The sequence below is a fragment of the Falco rusticolus genome, chromosome 16, assembly GCF_015220075.1.
Source record: "Falco rusticolus isolate bFalRus1 chromosome 16, bFalRus1.pri, whole genome shotgun sequence".
NCBI classification, from domain to species: Eukaryota; Metazoa; Chordata; class Aves; order Falconiformes; family Falconidae; genus Falco; species Falco rusticolus.
In genome coordinates, this window is record NC_051202.1 from 6,547,600 (window position 1) to 6,571,152 (window position 23,553).

At 46.6% G+C, this 23,553-nt stretch overlaps 1 protein-coding gene across 1 annotated transcript in view; it reads right to left on the reverse strand.

Annotated features, from left to right (window-relative positions):
* Positions 1-12,891: 12,891 nt before the first annotated feature.
* Positions 12,892-23,553, reverse strand: part of DRD2 (dopamine receptor D2) — a 33,718-nt gene continuing 23,056 nt past the window's right edge. Inside the window, exons 3-8 of the mRNA XM_037410094.1 lie at positions 21,084-21,193; positions 20,444-20,580; positions 19,578-19,768; positions 18,624-18,710; positions 17,629-17,968; positions 12,892-17,082 (exon numbers count right to left, since the gene is read on the reverse strand). Coding sequence (XP_037265991.1) covers positions 16,889-17,082; positions 17,629-17,968; positions 18,624-18,710; positions 19,578-19,768; positions 20,444-20,580; positions 21,084-21,193 — 1,059 coding nt within the window. The 3' untranslated portion in view covers positions 12,892-16,888. The remainder of the gene's footprint in view (positions 17,083-17,628; positions 17,969-18,623; positions 18,711-19,577; positions 19,769-20,443; positions 20,581-21,083; positions 21,194-23,553) is intronic.

Below are 23,553 nucleotides of genomic sequence, written 5' to 3' on the forward strand. Positions count from 1 at the left end.
CTGGTGTAAGACGTCAGATCTTTGAGCTGATCTGAATTTGTCTGAACCTTGACTTCTACATCCCCTGCTGTCTCCAAATTGCTTCACTGCATAAATGGATCTTCAAAGATTGTGCGTGTGTGTGGTGATGCCTTGTGCTCCTGCCTGGACAGCTTCAGATCACATAGCTCCCAGCTCTCCAGGCAGTTCTACCGTTTTGCTTTGGGAGTCACTACTTTCCTCCGGGTGTTTCCAACGCTGGCTTCTCCGCGTGGCTGCCTCTCAGCAGTGGGAACTCTGCAGGGGGGAGAGCTCCTGCTTCCCAGGGAATACAGTTCCTTTGTTTGGCAGTACTGGAATTATCTAGAAAGGCAATTCAATTACAATTAATCCCACATTTTGGAGGCAAATAGATCTGAATAAATACATCTGGGGGCGGGGAAGTCTGTTTTTAGCAGGAATGCTTGTGTCTTTTCCATGGCCCCTTAGGTGTGGAGAATCAAGATGTTTCTGACAGTGATGATGTGAATGTAGGAGGGGGTGGTTTTAATGTAAGAAGAAATAGTGAATTCTGTGTGTTTCTTTTCATTATAAGGAGGCGACTGTAGGATCTGTATTGGATCAGGCATCGGTGTAAGACATGCCTTACTCCCTTCACAGACTCCTCATGGCCTGACATAATTAATCCTCATCTGGCTGCTCTTCCCAGACTATACAGCACTAACCTATGCTACTCCCCAGCTTTAGGGAGTATTTTCATCCTCTTGCTTTGATATAATTTCAAAAAGCAGCTCTCGACTCAGTTCTATCATCGCATGCAGGTGTGCACTAACTTCCATTAGTAATGGAGAAAGGTGCCTGACTGGGTGTTGAGGAGTGCTCGCTGTTTGCTCCTACCAGGCATTTCACTCCCAGCAAGCTGAACGTCTTTTGATCCTTTCATCAGCTGCTACTTCCCTTTAATCTGGATTAGAGCACAGCATGAAACCCTTCTCTCCTGCAATTTGCTACTGGTCCTTCTCTTATTTTGGGGCGGGGGAAGGGGAGAGAAAAAATACCACAAACCAACCACACAAACCAACAATGATTGTTTTTAAAGCTTGGTAACACTTTGCGTTGTTACAGCCCCAGGGAGGCCTGAGCTCAAGAGCACGGGGGCAGGCTGGCAGGGGGGTACCACGGTTCAGGCCGTCACTTTGGCAAGTCAGCCCTCTGCTCCTCACACTCTCTCTGGCCTTGGGAAAAGTCTTTGCTACGCAGGAGGAGATTTATATCCCTACCAGAATAAGTAACACAGGCTACCCCAGAAGTTCAGCACCACAAAGCTGCTTCCCAGCAGCAGCTGCCTCGTGCCCAGGGTGCTCAGCAGGTGATGGAGCTGTGCTTGGGACGTTCGCCACGTGCAGGGCAAGGACCCTGCGCAAGGGAAGCCCCCAGGCCTAGCCTTCCTCATCGAAAGGAAACTGCTGCTTTTGCACCTCTGAGTGGAGCTGGGATAAAATCCCAGAAATGCTGGAAGGCCAGAGGACCGCTCCCATCAGCGATGCCGTGAGAAAGCCTGCCTAGTCCCAGAGCTGCCTCGTGTGGATGAAGCCAGGCAAGCATCTGTGCCCTTTCTACAACCAGGTCACCGCGTTCGCCAATAAACCCGACCGGCGAGCGGTTAGATGTGATCGCCCAACCTGGTTACTGCTCTCATGGTTGGGTACGTAGCGAGAGGATGCAGCTGCCACCTGGCGCAGTATAGATGAGGGCCAGGATGAGCACTGAGAAGACGGGTGAGAGAAGCGGAGTTAATGGCTGGAGTAGCTGGGAGTATTAAACTGAGAGGAAGACATTGTCTCTCTTGACCTGAATCCGAAAGGCTGATGCGATTGCAGCGCTGCTTCGGTGCCGAGTGCTGCGGATCATCCACTGTGTTTAGCAAAACCTTGTGAATGCTTTCTCTCATGTCTGGGTTGCAGCCTCTCCTGGCCCAGCAAACCCTGTGTGGTGTCCGTGCCAAATTCTGGCCTAAAACACACTTGCTAAAGGGAAGGAAAGGAAAAGGGGATGGCGGGGAAACCAACAACAACAAAACAAAAAAACCCCAAAACCCACACACATCTGATTTAATGTTAGGGTTTTGGAGAAAGAGGACTCATGTCCCTCAGCTTGGACATGTGTCTTGTTCTGCCTTCGGAGTAAGCAGGATGAAAACCTGGAAGAAGCAGACTTGGCCATCCCATACAAACCTCCTCCTACGGACTCAGTCCGTAACAATTCTCTCTCCTTCAGAGTGCTGCTGTCCCGACGGGGTGGTTGGCTCAAACCCAGAAGAAATTAAGGACAATGTCTTTACTCAAAGAAAATCGCTCTTTTCCTGGTTACGGTTGGTGCTAGAAGAGCAGTGTTCTGAATACAGCTGGAAGGAACCCTGGGGATGGCATCCTGTCCTCCACATAAAACCATCCTGAAACACATTCCTCTAGCTTGTCCTTGAAAACTATCAGTTATAGACATCGCTTCCAAGGGCAATTCATTCTACTGCACTATTGTTATAGGTGTTTTTAAAAAAAAAAAGTTACCTAGAGTTTAATGTATATCTTCTTTGCTGTAGTTTAAATGAGGATGTAAACGATTGCACCTAAAAGTCAGTCAGTCCAAACTAAAGTACATCATCTTTATGTTACCGAGTCTTGGATCACGGGCCACAGTCTCTTGCAAACTTGATTTACAAATAGAATAAAATCCTAGGAGAACAGAATTAATCACATAATGGTTGTAGAGAGGCAGTTGCTCATTGTATCGGTGTTGAAAAGCTGCGCTCTGTTTGGTTAGCAGGAGAAACTGCTGATGCTTTTATGAGTCACTAAGTACTGATGTGTGTAACAAATTGCTCTGCTTTTGCGAGGTCGTGGTGCAGTAGCTTTTCTTTAAGTGAGTCTCAAATTTTCCCACTAGGGCTGGAATTGACGGGTACGGGTTACCGGACTGGGGGTTTGGGTCCCAAACCTGCCCATGTGCAACCACTTAATGAATTAAACTGTACTTATGCTTAGCTTAAGTTAACCAGTTTCCACAGTGGATCAGTGTGAAGAGCTGAACTCTGGATTTATTACAACTCCTTTCTGTCTAATGCCAGTTATTAAGGGGGACACGTGTGAACTCCTGGAGTAAATATCCTCAAGCTTTTTTGCTCTCTAGGATACAAATACCCCTTTCTGATATATTGAGTTGCCTGAGTATAATTCAGTTAACAGAGGCAATTTGTGAATCACATAACTAACATGCAGCTATAATAAACTACCATTTATTTAATGAGTAAGTGCTCCATTACTGTTTAAAAAAAAAAAAATCTGGTTTTAAAAATGAAAAATCAAGAAGGTAAAAGATCAAAATCATCCAATGGACAGAAAGCTCAGCCAGCCCCCCCAGAGCACGGCTTAACTCTCCATCCTAGAGATGTGGCAACTGTGCTTCTCAATTAAAAGAAGAAAAAAAAAAAACAAAAAAAAAAAACCAAAACCCAAACAACCTTGCTAGTTAGAAAATATCACATTAAAGATTCTATCTCCATCTGGAGTGATTATAGAGAGGAAGATTAGTCCAGGGTCAACAATAAAGAGGGACAGTAATTAGCTGCAGTAAGGGGTAAAACGAGCTCTGTTTGCTGCTGGCAGTCCTGTGGTCCAGTGCCTTTGCTTTAGGAAAAGAGAATCGTGGATGCTGATGGAACTTGGCTCTGACAGAATTCACGTTAGGGGCACGTCTGGGTCCTTGCACAGCACTTCTACTGCTCTTCAGCACAGGCTTATTTCTTATTAAGGCTTTGTATCACCATGAAGATTTTATTGCTATTCTTTGGACAAAGTTCTTTGTCTGCTCCAAGCAGGATGGGGGTGAAAAATAACTATAAGGAGTTCAGGGAATTAATTTGTTACTTTGGAAAAGACTCCAGTCTGCCAAAAGGTTTTGCTGATACCGACCTGCCTTTATTTTGAAGACATTATTTGTTGTCTATCAGCCAGCACAACTTCTCCCAGGAGAGCTGAGTAGGTCTGTTTGCTGGCCTATGTGTTGCTCCTTTTGACTGAACACAGTTGTGTTCTGCTTATGACTCATCCCTAGGGACTCCCAGAGAATGCTGGAAATTGTCACAGGACAAGAACCCACTGTGACATTTTTAAAAAGTAACTGGGGGGGAAACAACTGCCAAATAACCAAAGAGATGAAGAAAAGAGAAAAAGTAGAACTCATCCAAAATCTGTGGAGGTTCTTGGAAAAGAGGGGTTTTCAAGGTCACTGTCGTGTTAACGAGATGTTCAGGATGTCAAAGCACTTCATATTGTGGAAGGACTGGGTTAAATGGACATTTCAGAAGCTTAATTGCTTGGATATAATAAACATACCCGTACAGTAGCAACGGAGGAAGCCCCCTTCAGCCTTTGCGTTGAGCAGGGGAGCTTTTATTCATTTAAAGTGAACGGCTGTGCATGCTAACAGGGGTTGACGTTCCCTCCCCAGCTCAGTACGACTGCATTCGGCCTTTTTACCCAGCACGATCAGTTCACCAAATAAAGGCAGCACGTGCCCCCTCGCTGCCCTGGGGAGCCTGCCACGTGCCGTAGCTGCTCAGCATGGCACGCGTTGAGTTTGCCTTGAGCAGCCCTGTGGTGCTTCCTGCTGCCTGCCCTCGATGGCACGCGGAGAGCGTGGCAGCACAGCGAGGGAGGAAGGGACACGGTACGTTAGCGCATCTCTTGGCTCGTGCCCAGCATGCACGGGGTACATACGGGTCCCAGCACGCCAGGGGTACAGTGGGATTCACATGGAAAATACATTGCATCTGCTGTGGTCCAGCTGGCTCAGCCGAGCATCTTGAAGTTAGTAGGGGCTGTAAGAGCAGCTCGTTTAACAGCAAGCCACCCAGATTTTCTATACTAAACCCAAAGGCTCCAGTTAGACCTTCAAAACATTTCCAAAGTTGCCAATGCCCAGCTCAAGCAGGGTCTGCCAGGCAAATTTCTCAGACATCCTCTCTTTTGCATTCTTCAGCTCTTTCTGGCCAGAGGAGGTCTCGAGAGTGCAGCCAAGTTTATCTTCAGGCACCCGTGAGGTCTGCAGGATCTGAGGTGATGGCTGCATGTTCTTGCTTTGCGGTATATAATCCTTCTCTTTGAAGAATTTCTAGCCTGACACAGAAGGACAATGCATTAAGGACAAAGAGCCGGAATTTCAGTTGCCTTTTCCTCTGAAATAGCTCCTTACTGCGATGACCCTGCTTTAGGGCAGGAGGGAGGCTCTTCACAGCTGAAGTCAGAGATGCTTCTTTTACATGGGTCAACAGCTCTACCAGCGTTTGCAAGTGACCACCAAGTTTCTGGACTGTCACCGCAGCGGTTATGTTCACAACAGAGCAGTAGCAATATGCGTACATCATAATTAGTCACTGATAAATATACTTAGTCACCACCCAGATCTTTCCATAAGCTGTTGGTTTTGAAGACGTCTGTATTCTGCTGAGTTTTGGTGCATGTGGATAAGGCTGGTTGCAACTCCCGGCGGAGAGGCGGACAGTCTGGAGACGGGAACACGGCGAGGCTGTGATGTGGACAGGCAGTAACTAATGCCACCCCCGATTCCTCTGAACCACATCGTAGGATCGTAGGGAGAAACAGTTCTGGCCCCTTCATACCGTGCTGTCACCTGACGTCCACCCCGCTCTACTGTCTGGGGGATGATCACCACAGCAATGAGACACAGCCACGACTGGCGGAGCCCCCGACACTCCTGCTGCACCCCCTCTCGCAGCGCTGGCATTCACTGCCAGATGCTTGCTCTGAGCACCCAGAAGTGACAGTGACTGACGCTTCCTACCGTGCGTTGCTGTGGGTGCCAGTTTCCACAGTCCTACTCTGCGCCCGTCCTGTGGGCGGGTGTGCGTGCACTCTCACAGCCCATCAACATCGACCAGGGTAATTGCAATAATTAATTCTTTCAGCTCCAGTTGGGTTTCATGGGCCGTGGCAGCTCGGCACGACTGATAAATTGCCACTTTTCAGTGTTGATCTAGGCTGGGAGAAAATACAGCCTTAAACCGAGCAAACAAAACAGAGGCTTCACGTTGCCAGGTTTGCTGCTTAAACCTTGGTGGCGAGTGAACTGTGCGCCCGATGCGGGCAGCATGGGCTAAGCAGCAAGGATTAGTTCCTTGGGAATGGGAGCTGCATCTGATTTTAGGAAGAAATCTGCTTCTTTAGATAGCTTTGGCTTTTCTACTCAAATTTTACTGGTTTGGTTTTTTGGGGGTTTTTTTTGGTCCTAAGGCTGACAGAGGATTTGCGAAGGCAAATGATTCCCGAACAAGTGTTTTTATGGCATATCTTTCAGTTAATCTCCTCTTCACGTGCTCAGTGCTGAAAGATCCACATCTTTGGTTTTCAGCAGAGATTAAAAGGTTTAAAACTGTGTGTGGGGAAAAGTGCTGCAGTGGGTCAAGGCAGGTTTTGGAGAGGATTAGCGGATTAGGTCAGGAGCGGGAGGGTCTGGAAGGTGCTGGGTGATGTGCAGAGAGTGTGGAGCACGCAGGGAGCTCAGGCAAGTGGATCAGACGAGGTTACAGGCATTTCAGACTACATGCCTAGGAGGCTGGGTCTGCTCTTCCCTGCATGCTGTGAAGAATGCATGCATTCTCCTGTTCCTGGTGGCAGAAGTCACGTGTGCTTTGTGTTCATTGATCGTCAGTCACATCTAAGACGTGCTGGCCCCCCAGTGAGGCGCGCTGACATGTTCATTTTGCCGTTCCTCAGCGTGCGCAGCCCATCCCGCACACGGCCAGGCTGGGCTCTCGGGTCTCCTGGGGGATTCCCTGGCCTGAACTCTCGGGGTGGGACTGTGCCTATGCTGTCGGTAGGAGATAAATTCTCCATCCCTTCATTTAGGACTCACAGGTCCCTTTTTTTCCTCTGTGTTTTTTCTCTTTCCTTACTGCCTCTGCCAGGCAGGGAGCGGAGGCTGCTGCCCGCAGAAAGGTCTGGGGTTCAGGCAGGGCTGTCCCCGGCACTAACTCCTTGGAAGGTGCAAACTTCCCGATCAGAGTTTACTTGAAGACTTTCTGCTTTAAGGGATGATCAGAAGAGGAGAGATTTCTCCAAAAGTTCTAAGTAACCAGAGGGACTGGGTTTTGCTTTGTTTGGTTTTGCTTAGTCAGTTTCTTCCACTATTAATCTTCTGAAAGCTAAACAAATAGCTTCTAAAAGCTAAACAAACACTAAAATGTTTTCTACACAGATTCCAAAGAAAAACAAACAAAAGCCTTGGAAGCACTGCTCACCAGGCTGGGGCGTGGGCTGCACTACCTGGGTGCTGTGCACGCACGGGGCCATCTGCCTTCTGGCCCTTGGCTTGGCTGGGTTTGTAGGCAGAGGTGGAAATCGCAAATCCACTTCATTATGCCTAAAACACAAGCGTGGATTTCAGACTTTTGGGGAACACATAGTTAGGGTGAAAAGACAGCTGGAGGATGAGTCTCGTTGCAAAAATGTCTTTTCTGCTCGTGAATTAACCTGTCCAGCATGCTTCTGCATGTACACGTGTGCGTAAAGTCAGCTCCTCCTCTGGCAGGCAGTAAATATGCTTCCTGAGGTCTGTGCCCTCACCTCTAGCACAAGGACAGGCTGGGATGAGCTCCCTGTGGATGAGGGTGCCCTACCCCTCTGCTGGTGCCACTTCGGTGATGGTTACCACAGGGTGACAGTTTTACTCCAAGGCTTTTTGTTGTAAATGCCTGTTCCCAAGTGCCTCGCTTTATTCAGGCAGCCTTTCTTTGTCAGACTGGCTGGGCGAAGAATTGCCTCTCAAAATTAGTCTGCTTCATGGAAAACTTCCCTTTGCTTTTTTTTAATTAAGGTAGAGTTTACTAGCATTTTCCCTTTTGCTGATCTCTCTGAATCACAATCCAGTTCCTAGTATTTCCCTCTCTTTAATCTTCTTGAATGATTCTGGTTTCATCTTCAAAGTAATTTACTGAGCTTGTTTATCAAAAAGGCAATCAGACACTTCTTAGAAGGTGCCCGGAGAACTGCCACATAGACCTGACTGTTTCCTTTGGTAGGTGGGCTCAGACATGCAGGCGTAGCTCTGTGGCTAAACGGGTTACCACGCATTAACTGAGCCACAGCAACTCACTCTTTCCATAATCTTAACTCCTAGCAAGTGCAAGGTAGGCATGTTAATGTAAACATCATGAAGGAATGCAACCTAGAGCGTCTGCCACCCACTGGGAACATGCGCAAACTCAATTACTGTAGCACGGTACATTGCCAAGCCACGATAGTCCCGTCATGAATCTACATCCCTAGCTTAATTTGCTGTGACTTTTGCATCTAGATTCCAGCCTTCATACATATTGCAGAAGCTGATTCCCTGTTGTTCTGCACTTCTACTGTCATTTATAGCAAAACAGAGTGCAAAGTGGGTGTACAGTGCTACAAAGGCATAAACATTTTTCCTGCTGTCTCTGCTTTTAGCCAGCCTACTCGTTGGATTGAGATTCTGCAGCCCTTTTCCAAACTCACCAGTTTTGTTTCGGGTCAAACCCTTCCATTCTGTGTCATTAGCTGTACTATTCCCTGCTGGCGAACCCAGCCCACGGCCCGTAAGGAAGCAGAAGCAGCAGTTCAGCTCTTTAATATCAACTCCATGTGTCAGTGAATGATCTCATGCAATGGGTTTAACCCAGGCCAGACACGGGCACATTGGTGTGTTTTTAACCTACTAACCACAGCCCATGACACCGCATTTACATCAGCTTCAGACCAGGCATTGGTTGCCCCAGCTGTGGGCGAAGTCATTCTTGTGCCATTATGCTGCAAGTCTCTTTAAAGGACCCACAGCAGCAGCTTTGCACTCTGGCTGCTTTTCTCTAGCAAAGGAGAAGAATTACGCCTGAGCAAAGTCACCTGTGATTTTGACTAAAGCTGTCCCGAAGGGAGCGAGGGATTCTGAAAGTGATGTACGGGCGTGTTTGTTTGGACCAGCACTGACTCTCCATTTCTTCAGGCAGACAAGCTCTCAACTCGTAACCTGTCTCATTCCATCATATTTTCAGCTCCTGGATTTTCCTCTGTAGCCCTGTACATTTTTCCAGCTTATGGTTTGACAGCTCTCAACTCATAAGATCTACACAGAGATATTTTTTTTGTTGCTGTTTGCTCCTGCGTTGCTGTTATTATTTGGAGACAAGATTGGCTTTCTTGCTAACATTAATTTCATGGTTTCTTGCCTTTGCACGTGGTTTGAAACGAAAATCAACTTCATGGCTGCATTATCAAGTAAAAATTAACGATGGTGATTATGAAATGGTTAATGCAATTACAAAGCCTGGAGTCGTGACCCGATTCTCTCCCAGGTGAGGTCTGTAGCCCTTTGCAGCTGGTCTGCACGCAGCTGAGTGGGGTTTATGTAGTGGTTAAACCACAGATGAGTACAGATAGGAAGCAGAGAGCTCCGCGAGGACACTTGTCTTCTACTGATTATATTTTCCTCCACGTGCAGGAGTCGCTATTAAAAGCCCAGAGTATCAGCTCCGACGTTGCTCGGGTGATGCTGAAGCCTGCTCTGTGTATAGGCAGAAAGAAGCGGTGCAGCATGTTGTGCTGAATGGGCATCTGTGCGTGCCAGCTCCGTGGCGGTGTTGCCCGTGGGTGAGAAATCAGACCCTGAGCATGCCTCGGTCGTGTCTTCTGCTGTCCGTGCTACAGGCAGTATGTCCCACTGGAAAAAGGATCTGGACAGTGCCTGGATGCGCTGTCCTCTGGCTATACTGACATCCCTGAGTTTGCGTGTCCCTGCCCTCTGCTCGCCCCGAGCCCAGCGCCTGATTATTTTGGAAAGCAGCATGACTGGCCATGGTCAGGAATCTGTCATGCCATAAGATATTCCCGCTCCCACCCCTCTCTGCAGGACAGGCTCCACGTGGGAGGACCTGGCGTCTCCCCCAGCCCCCGGAGGAGCCAGGCACGTCCTGCTGGCCCAGGAGGGGCGAGAGCAGCGGTCCCAGGGCGCGGGAAGTGCAGTTCCCCTCGGCCGAGCTGGGGAGAAGCTAAAGCGAGGAGGAGGAGGGTGTAAATGGGTGTGCGTGGGGTGCTGGGGGAGAGGGGCAGTGGGGGTTGCTGGGGTGGGGAGCCAGCATGTTGCTGAAGGCTCACAGTCGTAAGTACCCCGCACCCCCGGCTCTCAGGTGGGCAGGGATGCGCAGACCCCTGCCCTCTTGGGCTTCTCCGGGCTGGAGCTGATGAACCTCTCGCCACTGAGACAGGGCAGTGGGCCCGAGAGGCTGATTGACCTCGCCTGCTCCGTGGCGAGAAGACTCCCCAGTGAAGTGAGAGCAGCTGAACTCCACCATTGTCCTGTAGGGCCTGTTTTAATCAGCTTTCTGTGCATTTGTGGCTTCCGTTTTGCTTTACTTTTATAAAACTTGCTAATGTATGACGTGTCGTATTCCTGCTACACATTACAAACTCCCCTAGCAGCATGTTAGTATCTCTGTAGTCGCTCGGTTAGTAACCAGAAGTGATGCCTTCTAATCTAGAGCGAGCACGAAACCTCTGTGCTCTTTGCTTGCTTCCCTTCAGTAAGTCTGGCATAAAATCCTGCAGCTGAGATTTAAGTGATGTAATCTTTACAGCCTCATCAAAGCAATGGATACCGTTGATTGCATGCAGCAGGGAAGCAATGCTAAGCTTGGTTAAATGTGCTCACTTGTTTTCATCATCCCACTTTTTTTTCATGGGCCCAGCATGGCAGCTTGGGAATGCAGAATGTTTTTCCTCATTTAAAGGGCCTGGGTTTTGCTTTGCTTCTGAAGTCTCTTTAAATGCATTTCTAGGCCTGTTAATTTTTCATTATACCTTAATTATATTTAGTCCACTATCATCACTCTGTCATTGGTGAAGAAGGTTGTTATTTATGAGTCAAAAGCTATTTATGAAGCAGACAGTCTGGTATCATCAGAAAGACAGGAGTTGGGGGAGCAGTCTTAATTATTAAAAGAAGCTTTGATTAAAGAGAATGAGTTAATTTAACAAGTGCAACTGGTTTTTTCTATTTTTGTGCTACATGTGCAGAAGAAAGCATATCTATATCAGGCCTGACCTGAATCTATAGGACTCGCCCAAATGTGCCAGGAGATGGACAGATCAGTTCTGTTTCTTTTTTTTATTGTTAATGGTGTGACCAGTGTTTGCTGGCAGTGCTTGCTGGGGTGGTTTTGCAGTCCGCAGGCTCAGAAATCAGATTTTGCTGGAAGGGAGAACCTCACCGGAGCTGGCCTTTATCCCGACAGGCTAGGGCTAGACATGCTAAAAACAAGCTGGTGTGTGTCCTGTTGTTTCGTCTTGGAATATCATTTATTCTGTTGTGTTGGGGTGGGGGAGGTGTCATTTGAGCACCTAATTTTCCATCAGTTGTGGTGGCTTTGGGTTGGATCACACGGCAAGGAGAATTAACTGTCAGTTGAACCTCGTAGCTTTGGAGCTACTGGTTACCGCACGGGCTGAAGGCTTCGGGGCAGGGTTTAGCTGTCTGCTCTGCGTTGGTTCAAAACTGAGTTGACCAAGTCCTTTGGCTCAAGCCAAGGATCCAAGCTGAGATTTTGGTTTGTTAGTTCTTGGAGACAGATGGTTTTCTATCCTAGCAATAGGAACGGAGTGATTGGTTGTTTTTTTTTTCCTTTACCCTCTTTTTTTTGTGTAAAGAAAATAATCATGGTGAGAACTAGCCACAAACCCCAGTAGCGTTGCAGCCTAAGCTGATGTTTTACAGCTGTGCTGACTAAACCTGGCTGAGGTTTACCTGCATCTGTTGGGTCAGGTTTGGGTAAATACCAGACATCTGAGTGGGTAGCTTGAGAAAACAGTGCAACAGCAAGCACGATACAAGTGTAAGTATTCCTAGACGAAATAATGAAGTTCTCCAGCATAAAAGTGAAATGCAGAAGGGAAAAAAAAACCCCTCCATGCGACTAGTTGCTTAACCTGGGCATAAGATTTTAAGTGTCTTCACAAAACCTCTTCTGCAAGACCAAGCGATAGAGGTGGCCAGCTGGAGTGCTCCCACTGCTGTGAATTCATACATTAGGTGTGCTTAGCCAAGTGAAGCCCATAATTATTTTTGGGGGGGCATATCAACTGCTGCATAAAATACAGCATTAAAAATACCGTGTTTATCATACAAACTGCCTGAAGTGCCATAGTGGTCTGACAGCTTCTATTTATTTTCTCCATGCAGAGATGGCGAGTGTGTAGATTCCACACCACTGTTTATTGTGACCAACCAAACCGATACAGGTTGGTGCTTATGTTTGACTCATACGTATTTGTTGCCCTCAACTTTTACAGACAAAGTCCCAGTGAGAGCAGTGGCTTTCAATCCCCATCTTGAACCTGTACTGCTATGGACCAGATGTGAACGAGTAGTGCCAAAAAGTAAATACAGGCAGCTGTTGTGATGCCAGAAGTGCCAGCGTGACTGCTCTTGGCTAGGTATTTATCTGTTTTCCATCCCTTCCTCCTCCAAATACTCCACAGTCTGCTTCTGTCTAGAAGAGAACAGAGATGGAGAAATTTAAGAACATTTTCTTTTCTGCCTGTGTCTTTCTCCACCCTTTCATTCCACGTTTGATTCTCCTAGCTTCAGTCTAGACAAAAGCTGGAATTCTCAAGGACAGACTGGGATAAGGGAGAAAAAGAAAAAATACAACCAAATGGAAAAGCAAGTCGGAAAAAATGCAAGATCTCATCTGAAGACCATCTTTTCCTGTTTTGTAGGATGTATAGTGTAACCATAGGTCCCTAGAGTCTGACCCCTTACACTAAACACCATCATCACCGCTGCTGGTAAAAAGAATGAAATAAGCATGTAACATCAGGGTAGCATGTGCAAGTCTCGATTTAATTACAGTGCTGCATGAAGACATTTGTTGGTGCCACAGGTACTTGTGATGGGTATTATACATTCCTGACTCTTCAGGGAGTCGTGTTTTCACTGGAGATTTGCACCACAGAGGTAGTGGCGCTTTTTGTTCCTTTCCTTTTCATTTCAGCAGGATTTAATAAGCTGGTTAGACCTACTGTAATTAGTTTACTCTTCAATGAGGAAGATAAACAGTATCATGACTGTAGTAGGAGCAAGCAGGCAAGCGCCAAATACGGTGCAGGCAGAATTCACTAGCTTCTTAATTAAAACCTGTTCGGGGGGCACAGAGAGCCACATGGGCTTCAGCAGGCTGTGAATCACAGGGAAGAGGAGCAGGAACAGGAAGACTCAGTAAGCAGAACTAAAGCTTCAATTACAAATAATGAATCACAAAAGAGGGACTGTATCAAGGGTCTTTAGTTCTTCAGGAACGAAGAAATGAAATCTTCTCACTAATGGGCTTTAAAAAACATATCGGTACCCTTACCATCATCAGCATGTCCCGCCACCGGCAGTCCTTCGGAAAGCAGTATTTCTTCCCGAGTGGAAGTGACAGCGAGGACTGTATCTGCCAGACTCAGATCTGTGGCCAAGAGGCCTCAGAGTCCCATACGATGCATCTTACTTCTCATAATTTCCAGAAGTTTCTATGCACCCTTTCCATCACAACGGCGGGCTGGTTGTCGTCGTGCCAGGTGCTGTACAGACGGATTGCTAAGACTGTCCTTGCTCTTGGCGTTAGTTTTTTTCTCTGTAAAGCCAGAGGTGATGATGTCCTTTGGTCCTCTCAAAAAATGTAATGAAGGCTGGATTCATGGGTGGGAAGGGCTTCAGTTTGTTGTCGTTAAGTGTAGATGTTTTATGTGAAAGGAGAGCCTGCTGCAGAGGAGATGAACAGACACGGCGTTACCACATTTCCAAAGGCAGTGGGGATACAGATATTCCCAGAAGATACCTTTGAGTCTGGAGTGTTAGGAACAAGTGGCTTAAAATGTCATTGGGATTAACGATGGGCTGCAGGTGATTTCTCCCAACAAATACTTAATCTCTAGGAAACGACACTTCTTTTTTTTTTTTTTCCTTTTTGTTCCAAGTTAGCCTTTTTTCAGCAGCTTTTTTTCCTCCATGACATCTTGGAGGAGTTTTTCATCTAGTAGTTCAGGTGAGTTGACCTATAAGGTTCTGCATCTAGATTCAGAAGCAAAGTTTTCCGACAAGGTACACAGTATTGAAGTTGATGGGTTTGTCCTGGCGTAACACTGAACACAAAATAAAATTATGGCACAAGTTAAGACATTATTCACATTCCACTTATTTTTGAGGGCTTGCACCAGGATTTAGTACAGGGCAAATATAATCTATGGCAACTTTCAAATACTTTAAAGCTTTTTTGTCTATATGCATATTATTTTCTATTTTGATACAGCTCCCCCCACCCCTGGCCCCGTTAATTCACTAAGACAAATGGCACCCTTCTGCTTTGCAATTGTGAATATGTTAGGAAATTAAGCAGTAGGGTGTTACTATTTATCCACCAAAAAACCTACTAACTTTACATTATTCTTTGAATCTTTTAAGTAATACCAGTCTGAACTGATTCCCGTTACCGAGTGAATTTGCTTGGTTAAAACTGGGGAAAAAAACCCAACAGATAAATGTGTGCCTGAGATCTCTTGAGTTAACATCTCCAATTTTCTGATTAAAAAAGGATTGGAAAGTTTCCTGTGCTTCTGTAAGAACTGTTTTTTCCCTTGCCTATAATCCTATTAGCGTACAAAGTACAGAAATTCTCTAGCTGCATGACTGGCCCCATCTTACACGTTCGTCACGTTTTGTTCCGACAGCAACACGTTACACCTGGTTCACGTATGTCAACAGAGTCTTGCTCTGATGAGCACGCACCCCCAGTTCAGTTAAGACATAAGACCTGTTTCTGCTGAGGGTATAAGCTGAAATCCTTCGCTAAGCTGGGGCACATGTAGGCAGCTGTAGGATCGCTCTTCATTCAAATTTACAGCCATGAGCAGACCCTGAAGAGCCGCGTTCAAGTGTTACACCAGCCCATGGGCTAAATACTAATAACCCTGGTTATCAGCCTCCTCCAGGAACACAAGGATTATTGTGGAAAGCTCTGGATCAAGGTGGGACTCTCGTTCCAATTTCAGAAAACAGCTGAGAGCATGTGTTATAGCTGCCTGACACCACCACTTCTTGACACACAGCTGGAACACATTCTACCAGCACAGTCCATCCCATAGGAAAACGCTTTGTAAGCAATACAGGAAAACCACAGGATAAAAGAAACTCCCTCTTGGCAGCCGTCTTTATCTATTCTAAAGCAGAAACTATGTGAACATTCCACAAACTGCATAGAGAGAAAAGGGATTCTATTGCTCTCTGGATTGTCTTTTCACATCTTTAGCAAACAGCAGGCAGCTGGAAGTCGGGAGCCTGCCTCTGCGCGTGGCTATTGCAATCACCTAGTTCTCCAGATCCCAGGTAATTTCTAGCCAGACCTATTTCCATGCCATTTTCTTCATCTTACTAGGTTTTATTTACAGAGATAATACAAAATATATTGTGAACTGAGTACAATCGATAAGTACAGTGTGGATTTGGCAATGCCACAGTCAGCGTGGTGGAACTATGCTGTTCAGGGTTTTCAATTGTTTTAATCCATGAAAGATGGTTAACAAAAGGTAAGGGATGCTGGAAAAATCCAGACCTTTCCAGAGTCCAACTTGGACCCAGGAGCAGGTCCAGCTAAGGGACTTTCTTAGGCTTTTATTGTGGCTTTCTCCAAAACACACACTTTATTTCATTTACTGTTGAGTTAAATTAGGCACAATGTTATTCTGCGCTCTCTCTATTGAGAGACATAGGCAAACCATATCTGAGGTGGTCCTTGGCTCCATGGCACCCTGAAGTTAGGTGAGAAGAACTGGACCAAACTTAGTAGACTTGTTCAAGTTCACATGAGGCGGACATGGCTGCAGGTGCCTCACCTGACACACTGTCTTCATATTTCTACATTCACTGCACTAACACTCCTCACCTAGTTGGTTTGTAATGCTTGTAAGAGACTGGAGATGAAATGCTGGTGGGCAGAAACTGCAGCTGGGCTGGCTGATGGCAGATGCAGTTGGTGTCCTGTTTGATCTGAACGTTTACCATGCAATACAAGGTATCGCTTCTATAATTCCTCTCCATCTATTTTTTGGCTTGGGCTTCTGTTCAATTCATCCTATTTATTCGTATTTACAACGCTGTAGTGATTCCACGTGAGACTTGTGCTCCCCTTCTTCCTTCTGCCCGTTGCTTGTAGGCCCACGTTCTTGCAGGGATTGGATCTGTAGGTGGCAGAACCTTCTTAGCCCACCTGGGGACCTCTTAAAGTTTTTCTCTCAAAGCTTCAGCAGTTTAATACTGGGTACATCAGCTCAAGGTGAAGGCAAAGCTATTGCATGGAGTTTCCGCAAGCTCTGTCTGGCTCCTATTGCAAAGCGGAAAAGACGGTCTTGTCTTTGGTGACAATCGTATCAATGATGTAACACGCAAGCCGGTAGCGGCAGTGACTGATCGCTACCTTCACGTGGCTCTGCGACTGTCTGTGTTTAATGCACTCAAGGTCAGGTGGTCACAGGCAAGAATCAAGTTGAGTGTGTCTTGATTTTTGCTTCTGCTTTAAACACAGTGTGAGGGTAGCTCTGAAAGGTGCTCTTGGGGTTGGTGTCCCAGAGTCCAAAGGTCATCTCGAGGGATGAGGGAACCTCCCACGCGAAGGTCCTCGTGACACCCCCACCCAGAGGTGCATGGGCATGGCGCTGCTGTAACACTGTAGACCTCACTCCCAATACAAGAGCTCGAGGCCTCTCCATGGCTGCCCCTTTGTGTGCGTGAATGGCATTGGTTTCTTTTTTTCTCCTTAAAAATGCGGTTGCTGTTTTTCCTTTTAACAGTGGAGGATCTTCATGAAAGCCTTGCGAAATTCAATGTTGAAGGTGGTGTAAATAATTGGGTTGACAGCACTGTTGACATATCCGAGCCACGTAAAGGCGCTGTACATTGCTGGGGGGATGTTGCAATCGCAGTGCATGTTCAGGATGTGAGTGATGAAGAATGGGAGCCAGCAGATGATGAAAACACCTGGGGGAAAAGGAAAAAGACAGATTTTGATTGCTGAAAGCTGGACAAATGTTGAGACTATGAGAACAGTAAGGTTCTTTTGGGTATAAAGGAAGCGTTTCCCTGAGGTATGAGCCTTCTGTTTGTTAAGTCTTCTAGCCTATAAACTAAGTATCCAGGGACTAAAGAACTTCTTTGCTGATGTAATTAGACTAGTTACCTCAAAAAATCTGGCCTTTGTAGGCGCCGATTTCTTGCAGAGCTATGCTGCCTTTTGTGTTCCAGAAAGCCCGCGAGCTCTCTTGCCCCTGCACCCAGCCATCTTTTGGCAGCCCAAACGCCCCACGGAGGGATGCCTTTTGTACTGACCCCAGCTGAGGAGGAGGTAGCCTTCCTATCGGCAGCCTCTTGCCTACTTGCCTACGTGTCCTCCAGGGTATCAAGTGAAATTATTTCTGTGGAGGCCTGGAAAACAGTCTACACTGGACATTCAGACTGGCTACCCTCATCCTGGGTAGCTACTGGTTTTCTGCAGAAACACAAGAGGAAGCCAACGCGCACTCTCACCGAGTACGATGGCTAGCATCTGAGTGGCTTTCTTTTCTTTCTGTTGTGATAGTTTCCTCCTGCTCACAGTCTTGAGAGAGGTCCTTGTCTTGCCGTTGGGCATAGACTGGATCTCAAAGACCTTGGCTGTGTGGGGTGCTTCTTTGGCATGTCCATTCTTCTCTACTTTCCCAGGGCTGTCCAAAGGTGCCTGCAGGGTTGAGTTGGTGCCCTGATTAGAAGCAATTGGCACAACCAACTGGTGGTTGCTTGGTGCCGCAGGTTTGATGGTGGTTTTCTCAGGGGGACTGGTACTGGACACCATCTCCATTTCCAGCTCTTCTATGTGACTCTCCGCCTCCTGGACAAGAATCAAATGTCCACAACACAAAGACAGATAAATATACAGAGAGGAGCAATGAACATTCCTTGCAGAGTGAAGCTGGATGATGCTGAAGAACAACCAATCCCTCTTCTCCCTTCCTACGTTTTTGGTAGATGCTTGGAGAAAGGGCTGTGAAGTCTTTACAGATAAGAATAGTTTTGGGTAGATGGGGTCGACAGAACTGCAGTGAATTGACTCTCCTTTATTGCACAGAGAGGCTAAGAAATGGGAGAGACGCTGTCTACACTCCCCATAGGTTTTATTTAGGTTTTTCAGAATATACATAAATAAAACTGAAATCAACAAGCAAAACCCAACAAAGCCAATGCAGTCCGAGACTTAAAATAAATAACAGAGAGGAGAAGAAAATCAAAGACACGAAATGTTAAAATGTCATGGCTTTTATAGCTGATCTTTAGGTGAGCTTACTCTGGCTTTTTGAGCTCTGTGATCTTAAACCCCCTGCTTCACTCTAAGGAATGGGAAGAATATTTAAATTTTGAGACTGAATGGTAACCTTTGTTCTTAGTTTATTTTTCTCCCACCCTACATAAATTCATTTTGTGTCCTAGGAGGAGAAAAGGGAAAAGCTAAATGCTCTGAAAAGCTACCACTTCTCTTTAACACTCACCACTTTGCGCTTATTAACTTGGAAACTCCCATTGGACTTCACAATAACTGTGCAGAGCTTGACGTCTTCTGGATGAGTGCATTTGTCCTAAGGGGCAAGCACCAGCTCAGAGGTTACACAAGCAGAGAGTAATTGGGAAGGGAAGCTGGTAAGGGAGGCACGTGGAAATACAAACACAGGGCACGAAGCAGAAATTAATCAGTGTGGCTAAGGTGCTGAGAATGATGGAAAACTACTTGGAAGAAGCAGTAATGGAGGCAACTATCCCTCGTGCTTTTCGCCAAAGGAAGGAAACCACAAAGATCTCCTGTGTTTCAGTCTATCCCTGTCTCGCTGCCGTCTTTGCTTGGCATGGCACTGGCCTCTGAGGCAATGCAGTTGGGAGGCAGTGCCTCTGGGACTACACATTCCTACGGGGTGTTTTGCACGTGCTGCGAGAGGAGCGTTTTGACAAGCAGTCTCACACTTAAACACGCTCAGCTGGACTCCACTTACATACATATCTCATGCTTTGAGAGGCTGTTTTCACTGCAGAGGTATCATTACCAGCGATGTAGTTTGCACCCCAGCCACGCAAACAATTTCCATTGAACTTCTTCGTCACAGCAGCAGGACTGACTCAGAAAACAGCAGTCTTGGGTACCCCAGCCCAAACTTAGCAAAGCCAAGGGAAATGCAGTCTGGTTAATGAAGCAGCTCCTAATGCAAGTTTGCTGATGAAACATCCCCTGAGATCCAGGGAGGTTTCTGAAGCACCAGCCAGTGACCTGATAATCCAGAGTGTGCAACTGGGACTCCAGAATGGCACGGGACACAGCATTCACCTTTGGGATCCAGTATTGCACCTAGTCCGGCCAGTGCCATTTGGGGAAAGGAGGAGGCGCTTTGGGGGATGAAGTGGAGCAGGAGGGGATAAAGGACAGACTGCTGAGAGCAAGGCAGAGGTCTAGTTACCTTCAGCGGGGCTTGCGTGTCTGAGTCCAGGCCGTGGCTGCTGCGTTTGGTGTTGACACGCTTCCTGCGCTTCCGGAGCACTATGTAAATCTGCACGTACACCAGCAGGGTGACAATGAAGGGAACGTAGAAGGAGACGATGGAGGAATACACCACAAAGGCAGGATTGGCAATGATGCACTCGTTCTCATCTGGAAGACGAAAAGTTTCAGGGTGGTTGTCCCTGCTGCTAGGAACTAGCACCAGCTTCCCCCCTCTTCAATCCCTCTTTCAGAAGGCACACGGATACCCAGAGAGGGAGGGGGTCAGGTTCTAGAGGGGGCCACCATGTCAGCTGGAAGTGGTAGCAGACTCTCCTTGGCTCACAGGGAGTCACATACGTTCCCAAATCCCTGGCTATTGCTTGCCTTATAACTAGAAGCCTGCTGATCCCGTGCTGGACACAATCTAGTCTTCCTATGAAACTGATGGCTGAACAGCCAGTTCTCTGTCTCTCCTGTCTCATTGAAGTTATTTGTCCCGTGACTTTCCTTTTCACGTGTTTTAATAGAAGAGGAATTTTGATTTTGTAGTGGACAAATAAATCTTCATGTAACACTGAGGAGTCCTGTGTAAACTCCTACGTAACCTCAGTTCTGATGTGTCTAACACACTGGTCTGGAACAGCAAGAGATGAACAGACTCAGAAGCCACTGACAGAAGTAGCCTGGGATGACACTGGGAGAGGACACCTGAAACAGGGATGGATACATCCCAGTACACCTAAAAACTGATCCCCATGTTTACCTCTGCCTTGTAACAGACTACCTGGGGACCCAGTGAAGCCAGGAAGATGCCAGCAGCCATGCAGGTGGCTTAGCACTCACCTGTGTTGTTGAGGCCAAAGAGGAGCGGGCAGGAGATGGCAAAGGAAAGCACCCAGACCACAGCAATCATGACCGTGACCCTGCGCTTCGAGCTGTAGCGGGTATTATACAGCATTGGCATCGCTACCGCTGTGTACCTGCAGCGTGAAGATACAAACCCAGTCGGGTGTTACTGGGCCAGTGCTGACCAGCTCCATGGGAAGAGACACCTGGTTACTGCTCCAGAGAGAGAATATGGGGCGAGCAGGGTTTCACGGATCTCTGAGATGCCTGCGTACCCTGTTTGGGAAGGCATGAGGCTGGGGTCAACCCAGCACAGCATTTTTCTTCCTCTCTCTCTGTGCTGCTGCCTCTTCCCACTGACATCTGCTCCACCATTCACGTATATAAACAGAAGGACTGAACCAACTACTGGACACGTACAGGCAATTGCATTTAATTTCTCAACACCTATGCAGCAGCTCATGGTATCCCTGCTCAGACCTCATTTAGGTCCTACAAATTGCTCTTCAAAAGACCTCAATGACACCAGCTCTCAACATTTTCAAGTCTGTGAGTCACAAGTAAAATTAGACCGTATGAAGATGGCCATAACTTGCCGCCGTGGGTTTGACATGACTTGCTGCCATGGAGCCCTCACCTGTCAATGCTGATGGCACAGAGGTTGAGGATACTGGCAGTACACATCATAACATCAAGGGTTACAAAGATATCACAGTGGATCCGACTAAACCTCCACTCACCCACCACCTGCAAAGAGAGAATCGGGTCAGCAAAAGAACTCACTGAAGATACACTACTGAGAGGGTCTGAAGGGAGAATTTTGCACAAAGACAGAAACTCTTGCTGGTAGCTGGAGTTCTGCTGGTTCAAGGGGGATCAAAATTTTGTCTGCAGAAGTTCCAGCTGGAATGAGGTCCCACACAGTCAGTCCCATGCCATGGCAGTTAGGATGGGCTGCCACCGAGTGCCTTCCAGGGCTTTGTCCTGTCCAGTCTGAAGGTCTCAAATGATGTCATGGCCTCAAAGGAGGTACTCTGCTCCATCCAAACCATTCTTTAGAGCATTCCTCTGAAGGCTTGTGTGATTTTGTCCTTCCTAATTCCATCCTGTTACTCTGCATTGAGTTGGACAGCCCAAACAGCAAACACAAACCTGGGCTCGTATCCCAGTGACGTAAGGGAGAGCAAGTCTCCTCAGAGTGAGCTCTGTGAGAGCTTAAACAGGTCTCTGAAGCATTGCAAAGAGGTATTAGGAAGGAAATACATTAATTTTATATCCTGAGCATCTCTAATTGTACTTACAGCTTTTTATTAGGCTTTTTTTTTTTTGGCAGTTATACCTAGCAAAGATCAGCAGTAGAGAAGCAGGAACTTTCCTTCATCTCTTTGTTTAAAAAATCAGGGTAGAAATTCCTTACTTTTTTTGTGTGTGTGTGAATGAAATTAATTTAACCCAGTGAAAATTCTTTATGACACTACATGTTGTGATAAAGACAAAGAATTAATGATAACACTTCCAGTTACCAGTAGCCTTTTTCTCTTCACTTATCTTGTTATTGCAACTGAACTTTGCCAATTAAGTTTAATAGCAATTATTAGGACTGCTGTATTTGACATGTGATGAAAAAAGTATATTTCCCTCTAATAAAAATAGAGTCCTACTGCATTTGAAAATAGAATGAATAAGATACCTATTCTTCAGTTATTTCTGCTCTGATATACATAACCATAGGCAGCATAAAGAAGGAAGAATGACTGCATTGAAGCCTGAGTGACAGATGAATACTCAGTGATTAAAAAAGCACTTAAGAGACAGTTATATCAGTAACTTTGCTGAGAATTTGCCCAAAGGCAAAGGTTTCCAGCCAGATATAAGCCTCTGCAATATCAGTTTCCCAAACCCATAGTTCTGAGTTTATGGGAGATGCTGTAAACTGCAGCAGTTCTTTCTCTTAGTGCTTTCATTTAAGCAGGAGAAACCTTAGAAGTCTGGAGGTAGAAGATTTGTTTGCATCGAGGCTGATTTTTAAAAGGATTTCCTTTTGACATTAGTTTTTGTCCAGGCACGTGACACAAAGCCTGAAAAAGAAATGAATATATTTACAGAACAGAGGGCTCTTCTTGGTTTTGGTTGCAAATCGTGGACTCAGAGAGGGACCACAGTGTGCCCAACCCACGTCAGTCCTATGGCTCCTCCTCTGGCATGGAGTATTTGTCATGGGTTTTGCTGCTTCAGGCTAGCACTAGATTTAACAGAGAGTGGATAGGAGCAGAAAGGGTAAAAAAAGTATTGCTGAGATGTAGAGACCTGATTGTCCTACTTGGTAGATTCAGGCAGCTCAGGTTCCTGGCCAACTCCGTCTACACGTGAGCCCAGAAAGGGGAAGGCATCTTACATCGTTTGTGCTTTATTCTTCCACGTTAAAATAAGAAGCATCTGAGAGACTCTTACAGCCGGGCATGAGAGAGCAAGAACTTGTCGCAGCATAAGGGTCTGCTTAAAATGGGTTGTCGCAAAAGAGGAACAGAATAGAAGAGCATAGCAAGTCCCAGAGGCATTCACTCCAATCACAGCCAGCCTGTGGCCATGTTAATAAGCTTCAGCAGATGCACCATGCTTTACATTTTTAAAGTGCTATGAAAACAATAATTAACTGGAATGATAATTAGTATTGTGGTTTCTCGACAGCCTATGTCACGTCAACGGGTTTGGTTTGCTTTGCATTAATATTTAATGGGCTAATTGATTACGGCTTCTTCCCCGGCTCTGCTCTCTGTTTTATCATTTGCTGTCATAAACAAGTTCCTGAAAATTATTTGTAAGCTCACTATAGTTTCAGCCTTACGCTTTCTCACCGCCGTTCATTCTCTCTCGGTGGCGGTTGCCGCCAGCGTGCCAGGTCCCAGCTGGCCGAGGGGGGCCAAGGGAGAGGGGTGGTATATCTGCCCTCAGTCTTCCCTCTAGAGATGCATCTCATACTTTCAGGTTATTTACTGTTGCAAGAGTCGTTTGCCATCAAGTAAACAGGTGGCAATCTTGGGAGTGTTTGGCTTTCACAAACCAGGGCTCCACGCGGGCACGGCTCTGCGTGCAGAAGTACAGAGCTC